Below are 13,740 nucleotides of genomic sequence, written 5' to 3' on the forward strand. Positions count from 1 at the left end.
TTAAGATCCCGCCTGACAACACACTCAGAAAAACAAAAATTTTTGATGGCCTGTATTCTGTGTGAAAGGCGAGTTAATTTCTCTCTTTTTTTTTATGAAAGATATCATCTAGTAGAGGTATACTGCAAAACAAGAACATATATTATCATACCATATTTTCTCAAATTCTGAGTTCACTGCCAGGCCACTTGGAGCACTATTATTGTCTCCGTTTCCGTGTCATAGCATAGGCATCGCACTTCTTATACTTTGGTGTTCTGTGTTCAGAAAATACTGTGCGGTATTTGGTGACTTTCTATTTGTTGTTGTTGTTGTTGTTGTTGTTGTTGTGGTCTTCAGTCCTGAGACTGGTTTGATGCAGCTTTCTATTTATAATTTCATAATACTAAAATGTACAGTGTACATGTTGCTGTGTATTAAAGAATCTTTTCAAAATGTGTTGCATTTTTGCTGGGAGTGCTAGTGTATAAAACCTTTACCATTCAAAGGATTGATACATTTTTACAGCTCCAAGGGAAAGTGTATTGTCACTTAACATGTAAAAAAATGTACTTTCACTCCTGGGTGCAGCATATTTTCACCCAGAGAAAAGCGCATTTTTAACTGGAAAGTCCGAGAAATATCCAGGAATGTACACCCTGATATTGCGTTTGTGCTTGCCTTCATTTCTCCAGAGATACATTATTGTTATCTGCTCTGTAGGTTGCCTTTTGTTTTCTTTATGAACTCAGATTTGGAGAAAAAGTTGTTGTCATCACAAAGGTGCTACAACTGCACTGTCTGCAGTTGGGACTACTTCTCTCTGATTCTTTCATCAATTTCATATGGATTTTTGCCCAGGTATAAATCCATGGTTCCAGTGCCACAACATTCAAAAATACCGTTTGTGATAAGTCTTGCCCATATGTCAGAGATAGTTGTTTCAGTGTCAAGTAACATGTATTTTAATGAAAATTGTAAGACATTGCAAGAAAATTGTTATTTGATCATTGGTCACCTGTCTTTCATTATGCACTTAAAAAAGATGCACCACAAAGCATGGTACAGAAATCAGTAGTTGTGATGTATGTTTACGGACAAACAAATGATTACGATATCAGAAAAATAGAATGATTTATTCACGGGAAAGAGGTTCAGAAACAAGCCAGTAATGTGTTGGTCCACCTGCAGCACTTATACAAGTGGTATTTGGCTGGGCATTGATTGATGGCATTGTTGGATGTCCTCCTGTGGGATATCGTGCCAAGTTCTGTCCAGTTGACGTGTTAGATCATCAAACTCCCAAGGTGGTTGGAGGACCTTGCCCATAATGCTCCAATTGTTCTCATTTGGAAAGATTTCTGGTGACCTAGCTGGGCCAAGGTAGGGTTTGAGAAGCATAAAGACAAGCAGTAGAAACTCTCACTGTGTGTGTGTGTTGGCATTATCTTGCTGAAATATAAGTGCAGGATCACTTGCCATGAAGGTTGACAAAACAGAGCATAGAATATCGTCAATATACGACGGCACTGTAAGGGTTCTGTGGTGACAACCAAAAGGGTTCTGTCATGAAATTAAATCGCACAACCCGGCCCATCACTTCTGTTGTTGCCGTATGGCGGGCAAGAGTGAGGTTGAAATCCAATCACTGTCCAATGCATCTCCACACGTCTTCATGGTTCACTGGGGCTCAGTCCTAAACAGGGCTCACCACTGAAGATAATTCTACTGCAGTCAATGAGATTCCAGGCTGAAGAGATGTCAAGAGAAGCCCCGGACAGCAGTGGGATACCAGCTTGATTGTCACTTGCCACGCGGTCCGAGAATCAAGGGTGAAGGTTGGAGGTACCATTTCTTTTCATAGCGGGACCCCTTTGGTTTCATCCATAGTACATTTACAGCACAGTGGTATGTCGACAATACACTACATCCTGTGTTGTTGCTCTTCAAGCAACCCATCCTAGGCTTTCAATTCAGCAAAATAATGTCCACCTGCACACTGCAAGAGTTTCTACTGCTTGTCTTCATGCCTGCCAAACCCTGCTTTCGCCAGCAGTGTCACTGGATTTCTCCCCAAATAAGAATGTTTGGAGCTTTATGGGCAGATCCCTGCAACCGACTTGGGAATTTTGACGATTTGGCACATTATCCCTCAGGAGGACATCCAACAACCCTATCAATCAATGTCAAGCCGAATAATTGCTTGCATAAGAGCTAGAGGTGGGTCAGCGCATTATTGACTTGTTTTTGAACATCTTTCTCTTGAATAAGTCGTACAGTTTTTCTGAAACTGTTATCAGTTCGTCAGTACATGTACGTCACATCTAATGATCTCTTCCAGTCGAATAATTCCTTTGTGATGCATTGTTTCTTTCTGTCTTAGAGTGTACTTCACCACAGTATAAGACATTTGCAGCTTTTTTATTGCAGTGTTGTTGCATTTCTGTGCTGTTTTTCTGACAATTAATCGCTGATAAGCATAAAAAAAAACCTTTGCTTGACTAATATGATCATCGAGCACTTGAAGTGGATGACCTTACATTCCATGGAATTTTTTTCAGTCTTCTTCAAACATTTTTAAAAAGAACATGCTTTTTAAAATGCCAGTAATTCCGTGTGACACGTTTATCTCTCCCAACAGTCGAGATGTTACATGCCAGTGCAGGTCAAAGAAAGTCCTTCACAAACAGTTTTTTTTCTAATTGCTTGTTTAAAAATATTACTTCGTGTATTTAAAAGAGTAAAAAAATGAATTCCACAAAAATATAGGCACTGGTATGAAATATTGGGGTAGTGCTAGGGCATGATTTTTTTTCTTTTTAATCCATTTGATTTTTTGGCCATTTTGTAGGTATTAGAGAACCATAACCTGAGAATTGACTGGGAGGCTGATGAGGTACTATGCAGTTGAAAGCCTAAAACCTCAAAAAAAAATCCTGTCTGTAATAGATCATTCAACTACAATTAGAGACTGACTAGGTTGCTTTCACAAGTGTTGAAATCCGATCTAATGACTTTCTAATGCATTCCTCGTTTACATATAGGGTTGATAACTCTGCTGCCAGTTCATTTATTATTGAGACAACTACCCAACATTTTCAGACAGTCTCCAGCAACAACAATTTAAAAATTTCTGGCTGCTACTTTAAGAAAATATTGTGGGATTTAAACAAAGTGATCTGACAACAAATTCATTTGAAAACATAAAATTTCACATGTTTTACAGTGTGAATGACAGTATATCACCATTCTTTGCGTGAATGTTCAAAAATCGTAACTGCACTCATCATTAAAATTGTGCACATGCATCAGAATATAACTTACATTTTGTTTTAATTAGTTATGTATGAATTTTTCTGTTTCTGTTACTGATGTTTTTCTTGAAGGAAAGTGCTGTATAATGTAAATATACAAGAAATTCATTATTGTCAAGAAGCTATAAAGGTTTTTTTCTTTTTTTCAGATCGCAACAGTGAAACAGAATCTCAGACAGGAAACAGTGGTAGTGAGGACAATGTAGCAGGAAAAGAATCCGGGAAGGCTACTGTTGCAACCAGTGCCCCTTCAGTAGTTAGTGCGCCATCTCCCGCCGTAACTGCAAGTCCATCACCTGTGACACCTACGAGTACATCGGTAGCTGCAGTCAATGGCCGATCAACTCCTTCAGGAGAGAGGGATCGTCCAAGTACACCAGCAAAGGATAGTTCAGCTGCCAGCAAAGAGAATCGTCCAGCTCCTAACAAAACTCCAGCAGTTGGAGGAACTACAGTGAACAGCACAAGTTCTGTCAATGCTGCCAGTTCTGGGAACACATCTGCCAAGAAACCAGTTGCAAAGAAAGCACGTCACCGATGACAGACTGATGAGGAGGACTGAGAGAAACTAAAAATCTGTGACGAGATGAAAGTAAATGGGCTTCTGGGTCATTACAGTTGACGAAAGAGTACAGCAGGTGCATATTTGTACACCTGCTCAAAATCTGTTTCTAGCACTCGGATCTATTGTTATTTCTCTCTCTTATCATCAACACAGATTGAAATTAAAATTATTTTCTGACAATGAAAAAATAATTTGAAACTTGGATTTAGAGCACTACTAACTGCATTCAAATGGAAATCAAGAGATACTAAATGAATTTAAAATTCTTTGCTGTAATAATAAGTATAGAATACTTCCACAGTGAGAAATGGGTTAATTATTAATTGTGTAGTACAGGATATGCCAGAGAGCTGTAACTGTAGAGTACGTGACATTACTGAATGCAGCTGAAATGCAACATTAGATTTTAGCTAGCAGTCAGGTACAAGCATGTGATATCCATTTCTAGGGAAAAGAAAAAGTACTTATGCCGTATTTTATGTTCTTGTTTAACTTAATTTTATTTACATGATTTGAACATAGCTATGTTTACTCTTATTGACGCAATCCGATCTATCAAAATCATTGTAAGAATGTTATGAAATTGTGTTTTAAGTGAGTGCCAGTGTGCCTCTATTGTTCACAATAATGAAACTTCAAATGTACATAGATATACGCTGAATTAGTGTACATTGTTAAATATTTCTACTTTTATAGTGACAACATACCAACGTAAATATTGAGTTCATAGTTTTCAGTGTGCTGTTTCGTTAAATTTAGATACATAGAGTATATTATAATTTAATATGTTACTAAAGAGCTGTGAGAACCCTACCTGACATTATGCTGAATTATATTGTTAATAACGTATTTGTGATTAATACTTTTCATGAATTGGGTACTTACACAAATAGAACTCTTCTTTTAAAATTTTATCATTTTGTGACGTGAAAATGACTGGTATTAAATAAATTCAAGTTTTATATATTACACTCTTTCAAGAAGTCTAAAGAAATTGATGTAGTTATTGTTAAGTACATCAATTGGTTAAAAGCCTGAAATAAAGTTAGTGAAGTCTAATACCATCACTAAATATTATAAATTCTATTCTAATATATTCACTTAACTTCGTTCTTTCGATTCCTTTTTGCAATTACCTTGTGGGAAAATCATTCCTGGCTAATACTGTTCATGCTTTGTTGAAGTTTCTCACTATTATCGAAAGGCACTCAGTTGTTTTGTAACGAGAAATTTTAATTCCAGAGACAATTTGTTTGGTATTATAACAAACAATGGCTTGTGAAATAGAAAGTCAGAAAATATGTATAAAAAAGCAGTTCAGGCAGAGTAATGTTTGTAACTAGTGGGCACTGCTATAAACTTGAGATGTCTCGGTATGCTGTTCATCCACGTAGCTACTGTGCCTACCTCTACCTTGCCCTTACAGCTTCCATTTGCATGAGACCCAATTTTAAAACTGATAACTGGTCTCCTGCAGAATGATACTCAAGTAATACAACAATATCCATGAGGGTCACATTGCATCGTCAGGCACCAGCACACACAGTTTTAAACTGTCAGAAACGTTCTAGAAAGTATAAATAAAATTAGGTCATCCTTGGGGGTTCAGTTGTTTGCTGGCCTGTTCCATCTGTCAGCTTTTTATTTTTACCAAGTGCCAAGTTGTGTGTTGCCCACCTTCTGCATGTGTTCATGACAAGTGTTGTGGTATTTAAAAGCAACTGTGAAATTCTTTGTTTTGAATGCCAAAAGAAACACATCCATATTTGGTGAAGTTTTGCGACAGTCAAGAAATGGGCATACAGTATTTCTCTTGACTAAAGGTATACGAAAAAACAGACAACATAGGATAACAGAAGAAAGAATATGGTATATGAACAATTTACTGTACGAATGATTCCTGTAAGGTGGGTGTGCCATTTTTTGCTAAATGATACCAGAAGTAAATGCAAAAGCAATTTTTTCAGCAATGTTTGTACCATCTTATAAAGAACCCAGCTCATAGAATGTCCAAGTTATTACTGTCAATGAGTATACTATTTCATCACAGCAAAAATACATGGGCTGCAAATTATTGGTCTAACACTAAAGTACAATAATAACTAAACATGTGTTATTTTTTTTATACTGTGGTGTATGCCAGTTTGCCTTTGTCCCTTAGTTTTGTGGCCCTATACATCATTCATATTTCTCTGCAGTTATGAAGTGCAATATGACACTAAGTTGACAAATGAAATGGCGTAATTGAAGAATAAATAGAAAAAGTTGATCTACTTCCTCTCATACATCAGCAAATTTTGAACACTGTTGTATCTCACCTGCACTCCACTGTACAAGCACAACTAATACTAGGTACATAGCTACTTTACTCAGTCAATGAATTACTCTCTCAAGTGTATATGATGTAAATTGCAAATAATAACTCCTACAGGGCAGAGCTGATTGCCATGGCATTACCATATTTACTTGGCTACAAAGACAAAGCTTTTTCCCAAATTCATCATTCGAAAACTATTAGGTTGTCTTATATTTGCATATTAAATTATTGCTGCTGAGGTCAACATTTTTATTTTGTTTAACAGATTGATATTGGGGTCATCTTATATTTACAGACAAAACTTGGGTTATTAAGGTGAGGTACAGATTTATTTGAAGAATTCTGAAGTGTAGGTAGGGGAAGCGGTACTCGTACTCTTAACAGGTTTGAGATTTCCTGATACACCAAAGTGCTCGATATAGTATTGACTGTGACATTTCAATCACATGGCACTAGTAGTGCAAAGAGTATATAGGAAACCACCAAGTAGCCACAGCAACAAGTTATTGCTCTGCTTAAAATTTGAAAATTTTGTGAAACAGGAGGACATAGCAAAAAATTCTATCATATAACAAATTCTTGTTATGTTGGAAGAGGTTTGCAATAAAAGTTCTCATACATTTATGGGTATCATAGGCAAATGTTTCTGGTACTTTTTAAGTAAAGGTAACACTGATAGGTAAAAATGTTGTCCTTCAAAAAACATTTCTTGTTTCTTAACTCAAGCCAATATTTTATTTGGTTATGAGGTACTGTAACGATTTACCAAGTGTGTTGAAAACGAGGAATTCAGTCACTGTTCACATATTGGAATACGGAGTAAAAATGTTACCACATTTTAATCATCTTTACACAAGATGGTGACATTCAGATGAATCAAGAAAGAAATTTAATCCAGAATTAAATGTCTAAAAAGCAAACTAAACCATATTAAATTGACTGTAATTGCTAGTGTGAGAATAAATTAAAGCAGCAAGACCCTCGTGGAAACAGTGCCAACAGACATCACTAGATCACAGGATGAGCAGAAGTTTGAGAATTTTACTGAATAGTGATTGCGACCCTTTATTTATTTATCAGTTGGTGTTGTTACCTATGGCCTGAACCCTAGAAGTTATTGCAATTCATGGTTTACAGTTGCTGAAACACAGCACTGCAGAAGGGTTTGAGGGAGGCCAGTTAACAGTGACACCAGCTTGGCTGAGAACTAGGATGAGTGCGGGAAGAGGTGTGCTTAGTGGACAGCAAATTACGTTGTGTTGGCAACCATGGGAATCTATACTGAGTACTTTGTCTTTTTATGAACATCTACCATGTTTAAACTGCAGTTTGCCTGAATCCATTTGAACTGACTTTAAAATTGGACAAATACACACCAATGTTATACATTTCTACAAGAGGCAGTAAAAGTCCAGATAGGGGCCAGTGGCGTACTTACGTGTTTCCTGTAACAATGTTGTCAACATTCACCATGAGGTACAATGTTAATGAAATGGGGGAGGGGGGCGGGGGTCAGCTGCTAGTTATACTCAGCTAATGAGAGAGCGGCAGGCAGACAATATGTTTACAAGCAAGTAACATTCTCACATAAGTATAGAAGCGAAATCTGATATGTATCAGGTTGGTGCAAAAAGATTCCATAAGTTTAATAAACACAACAAATACACATAACAGAGATTTTAGTCATCAATGATATATTCTCCTTCACTATTTACAACAGTCTTGCAATGCTGGGACAATTTTTCAATTCCACAACTGTACAAATCAAGTGATTTTGAGGTGAAGAACTCATCGAACCAAGTTCAGTGCGCATTTTCACCTGGAAAAGAAACTTCCTTGAAGGTTGTTCGATAGAGAGCAGAAATGGTGAAAATCTGAGAGCGCAAGATCAGGTGATCGTTTCGTCACAGGGTTATTTGGTAACCGTGATAGCGTTACAGAGATGTTTAATAAACTCAAGTGGCAGACTCTGCAAGAGAGGCGCTCTGCATTGCGGTGTAGCTTGCTCGCCAGGTTTCGAGAGGGTGCGTTTCTGGATGAGGTATCGAATATATTGCTTCCCCCTACTTATACCTCCCGAGGAGATCACGAATGTAAAATTAGAGAGATTAGAGCGCGCACGGAGGATTTCAGACAGTCGTTCTTCCCGCGAACCATACGCGACTGGAACAGGAAAGGGAGGTAACGACAGTGGCACGTAAAGTGCCCTATGCCACACACTGTTGGGTGGCTTGCGGAGTATAAATGTATATGTAGATGTAGATGTAACCCAACTCCTGTATAGTGTTTTTTTGTCAGTCTAGCAGAATGCGGTCGGGCATTATCCTGCAGTAGTATCACTTCACGCAGTCTTCCTGGTCATTGTTCGTGAATTGCTTCTGCAAGACATCTCATTTGTTGACATAAATGTCACCAGTGATTGTTACACCTCGTGGAAGCAATTTGTAGTACACCACACCGTTGTCGTTCCTCCAGATGCCTAACATGTGGATGCGCGCTGGTCTTTGTGTGGGGGGTTGATACTTTGTTTGGGCTCAACCATTCCTTTCTTTTCCATATGTTAGCATAAAGACACCATTTCTCATCACTAGTAACAATAGAGGATAGGTACGGTTGGTGTTGTTCACAAACCAATTGAACATAAGGCTGCCCCCTGATTTTTGTGATTTTGGCTTAGAGCATGCAGTACCCATACACTCAATTTTTGGATCTTCCCCTTTGCATGCAAATGTCACATAATGGCGGAATGATCACAGTTCATCACATGTGCCAGGTCTTGAGTACAATGATGTGGATCATTGTGGATTAATGCATTTAAATGATCTTCATCAAACGCCATACGTCTTCCTCAATTGGAAGAGTCACTAATGTCAAAACAGTTCACGCTCTTGTCCAATAGCATTGTCCCCATACATGGTGCAAATGTTTATGGCTGCCTCCATTGCTATCATCTCTCTGTTGAAATGAAACAGAAGACTATGTTAGAAATGTTTTGATTTCACCACTTGGCAACCCACTTTCTAGCATTCACAGCTCCCATCATTACCTCCAAATGACAATATGTAAACTCAAGTAGCAATAGTGAAGTACACAGAAAAAATGACGATTGATAAATAAACCTGTAGCAACCAGAATACCAACATGCAAAACAAAAGTGCTACAAACTTATGCACCTCTCTAATATTTGGAAAAGAATGGATACGTTCTCAGGTTCCACATAATCACAACTTCAGGAATCATAACATAATTGGAAGAAACAGAAAAATATTTGTGCCAACAAAGATATGAATTTCACATCTGTGCAATTGTATGATGGTGATGATTAAAATAGTGATACCATAGATAACTGGCTTAGTAAGCAAAAAATGTAGTAAAGATAAAAATTAATGTAAGCCATTTGCTTTTATTTTATTTTTCCTTGTGTTACCAATATGTAGACAATAAATGGCCTGAGTTTAAAATAGGTGTAACACTAACATTTTAGCCAGGTGCTTAATGTCAATAAAACAGTTTATAATTTTGAATAATCACAATATGTTGAAAACAAATTTTTCTCAAGGAGCCTCTTTAAAAAAAAAGGGGGGGGGGGGGGGAGTCGTATTATATTCAGGTAAATACGGATTTTAAAGAAGGACCCTAATATTCATCTGAAATGATTAGGCAAAAAAACTAAAACTATCTTAAGTTGGGCAAATGGTGTTCCATGAGCCTGTCGTTCAACTGAAAAATATTTTCATTGTGCCTGTCTGCAACTCTTGTGTGTTATTTTCACAGTGAATAGCACTTTAACCTTTTTATAATCTTGTTGATATTCCAATATGGACTTACCATTGTTTTATTTTGGCTAATGGCTTTCCTTCCATCTCACAACACAGTGATGTTTTCCTTTTGTACTATTCACTAGAGCATTACTCCACTCTGTCCGTTCTTTCGCTTCTGTCCCATATTTTTAGATCACCTTCCAAACCATTCACACACTGAAATCCAGGTCACACTGTATCAACGGTGCTCTCTGCGCACAACATATAGCTATGTGACCGTAACTTGCGCATAGTCCCATACTTCATCCATTCCATCCTTTTTTTTTGTACTTATTTTTGCGTATCTGTACATATTTTTACCCTTATTTTTCTGTTATTCAGCTCCCATCACAACCACCAATGCCTTCATTTGCCCACTCCTACATTATTTCCCGTTTCCCCAATGTGCTTTCCCTGCTACAATGGATTGCGAAAACATTCTGTTGGCACCCACCTACGTAGGGAGAAATGATCATGACGATAAAAATAAGAGAAATCAGGGCTTGCACAGAAAAATTTAAGTGCTCGTTTTTCCTGCGTGCTGTTCGAGAGTGGAATGGCAGAGAGACCGCTTGAAGGTGGTTCATTGAAACCTCTGCCAGGCACGTTATTGTGAATAGCAGAGTTATCACGTAGATGTAGAACCCTGCTCCACCTTTCTGCACCAGTTCAGAAATGTATCTCTTTCTCAGTCGTCCCATTCTGTTCCTTAAATGCTACCCAAACCATAGAATCTCCCCCGAGGACCTAACCATAAAAATTTCTTTTTCTGGCTCCCATCCTTCCTTTCACAATGGCTTTCACCTTTTCAGATTCTGCCAGTACCATTCCCTCACAAACTTGGTACTGTAAACAGAACATCTGCCTGGCACAGGCATCCCAGAACCACCTCTGCTCCCTCCACAAGGTACTGTTACTATGCAATCTGTACTACATACATCACATCTCTAAAATTGAGTCTCTTGTCCTCCAGCATCTGGAAGAGCATGCTAGATGACACCTCCATAAGTTGTCCACCCTGCTGACATCCTGCTTCCACATGGGGGCACCACTATGCAATCCCATCCTATCCAGTGTTCCCCTTCATCAACCCTCACAGCATGCACATCTTTCCTTACCAATCTTTTCAATTTGCCACTTCAACCCAAAACCCCTGCCAACTTTCCACCAAATCCAGGGCCAAAAAATCCCAAAATACTGTTGTTAACCTTTGCACCAAAGGCCTCACCCCTAAAGAAGTTACAGTCCTGTCCAAAGGCCTCACCTTCTGCCCTCCACCGAAATTTAACCGAGTTGTACTTGTCAAAGACCTACTCTCCTCCAGATCCCTGAAATGGAAACACTTCTTTGTCACAAATACTCCCAATCACAGCCAACCTAATACCAACACTGAACCTTGCCATTCCCAGTTCATGGCACCATTCAACTACATTCCTGCCTCCCTCCCCCCTAACCATTCTCTCGTCACCTTCCAGGAATTTCTTACTTCCAACTTGACCTCAGCATCCTTCCCTAGGTTCCTTCCTGAGAACACCAACCTTTCAGTAATAGAAAGAATGGTCATACACAGCCTCAAAACAAATCCTGACCTAATCATCCTAACTGCAGACAAAGATCCCACCACTGCCATTGTAGATCACAGTGACCACCTGGTGGAAGGTCTCTACCAATAGTCTGACTCCTCCAACAACAAACTCTGCCAGAGTGATCCCACCTCAGAAGTGCAACACAACCTCCAGTCCCTGCTTCAAGCCTTGGCTCTTCCCAGAGCCTCTCCCCTGAATCCATTTCCCTCCTCATCCCTGTGATACCCCACATACCCACCTTCTACATGTTCTCTCTTAAATCCACAAACACAGAAATCCTGGACACCCACTTGTTGCTGGTTACTGTGCCCCCATTGAAAGAAGTTTGGCACTCGCTGGCCAACATCTTCAACCAATTGCCCAAAATCTAGCCTCCCATGTCAAAGATACTGACCACTTCCATCACTGACTCTCCACCATACCCAAGCCTTTACCTCCGGGATCCCTACTTGTCACTGTCGATGTCATTTCAGTCTGCTCCAAGGGTTCCCAAACTTTACCTCTGGAGAAATCGCTTTGAGAATCCTGGTACTTTTGATGGAATACCCTAATATTTTGAAGGTTAATAAAAGTTTAAAAAATGAGAAAAGACTTGTTTTATTTGGAGATTACTTCAATTTTAAATCACAACTAATAACATCGAAATCATAATAAAATTTTTAAAAATTAGCATCAGAATGTTGAAAAAATTCACCAATTTATTAATATTTCTTTGAGAATCACTTATTCACTTCACATGGAACATCGGCATCCTGTAGAAAACAGTTTGGCGAACCCTGCTCTACACCAACATCCCTCATGTCCATGTTCTCGCCACTATTTAACGCCACCTCTCCAAACGTCCTTCAGACTCCAAACTTACCACCTCATTCTTCATACACCATACTAACTTTATCCTAACGAACAACCACTTCTCCTTTGAATGGAAAGTTAACAAACAAATCTGTGGCACAACCATGAGCACCAGCATGGCACCCTCCTATGCCATCTAGAGGATACCTTCCTAGCCTCCCAAACCTCTAATTTAGTTCAGGTTCACTGATGATATCTTTGTGATCAGTTCTTGGAGCAAGACACCCTACCCTCATACCTTCACAACCTCAAGACCTTCTCTCCCATCTGCTTCACTTGGTCCTCCTCAACCGAGCATACCATCTTCCTGGATATCGACCTCCTCTCTGATGGCTCCATCCACACCTCTGTCCACATTAAATACACCAACCACCACAAGAACATGCATTTTAATGTCTGCCATCCCTTCCACACCAAAAAATCCCTCCTATACTGCCTCGTCATCTAGGGACAGCAGTGACAAGAACTTTCTCAGTACAGGTGACCTTTTCCATGCTTTAAGCATTTAGTGAAATTGTTCTTGCAAGTATGTTAATTAGTGTGCCCTGTGGTACACCCTTGACACAGTGGCACTTGAAAAGCCCTAGCTCCATTGAACCTTGTGACTATATCCCAGTTGTGAGAATGCCAAACAACTATTCAGTCACTGTAGTGTCACAAGTTCTTTCTCTAACACAATTGCTATCTCTGATTCAACTGACCATGAATGTATCATGCTCAAGGATATCGACAAATGAAAATGTCAATTTTGCTGCACCAATGGGCAGTATTTACTTTTATGGAAAAACTGGGAAAAAATAGTCATTCCAGAGCAACTACAGTATTATTTTTCTGTTTTATTTTCTTATTAGTATCTGCGTCCTGAAGTTTGAATATTATAATCTCTTCACTGATATTTGTTTGTGCACAACATTTGCTATTGCTCTTTTGGAAAACAAAAATCAAAGAAGCCCTGTCTCTTTAAAAATTCAACATCATTCATGCCCTCTCTACTGCATCCAATGATATCATATGGCAGAGGATGACAAGATGTCTGATCAGTATTGTGTGGTCGTCTGAACATGATCAAGGAGTGTTTATTTTATTTATTAATAGTAGATATCATACTGCTATACTGTCCCAGAAGCTGTATAGTTGGGTGATGGCCAAATTTAGCTTTGGATGTTGTTACTGTACCAGTCTAGTTTGTACTATAGACTAATTAGATTAGATTAATACTAGTTCCATGGATCATGAATACGATATTTCGTAATGATGTGGAACAAGTCGAATTTTCCAATACATGACATAATTAGGTTAATTTAACAACATACTTAAGTTAATATAA

At 38.6% G+C, this 13,740-nt stretch overlaps 2 protein-coding genes across 3 annotated transcripts in view; one reads left to right on the plus strand and one right to left on the minus strand.

Moving 5' to 3' along the window:
* LOC126203880 (chromatin modification-related protein MEAF6) overlaps positions 1-4,829 on the plus strand; it is a 54,170-nt gene extending 49,341 nt beyond the window's left edge. The window contains exon 4 of one of the 2 annotated variants that reach the window (XM_049938262.1): positions 3,443-4,829. In XM_049938262.1, coding sequence (XP_049794219.1) covers positions 3,443-3,834 — 392 coding nt within the window. In that variant the 3' untranslated portion in view covers positions 3,835-4,829. The remainder of the gene's footprint in view (positions 1-3,442) is intronic. The other variant, XM_049938261.1, reaches the window with a different exon arrangement.
* LOC126203878 (osteopetrosis-associated transmembrane protein 1) overlaps positions 1-13,740 on the minus strand; it is a 275,137-nt gene that overhangs the window by 51,340 nt on the left and 210,057 nt on the right. The window lies entirely within an intron of this gene.

Source organism: Schistocerca nitens, chromosome 9 (assembly GCF_023898315.1).
Source record: "Schistocerca nitens isolate TAMUIC-IGC-003100 chromosome 9, iqSchNite1.1, whole genome shotgun sequence".
NCBI lineage: Eukaryota > Metazoa > Arthropoda > Insecta > Orthoptera > Acrididae > Schistocerca > Schistocerca nitens.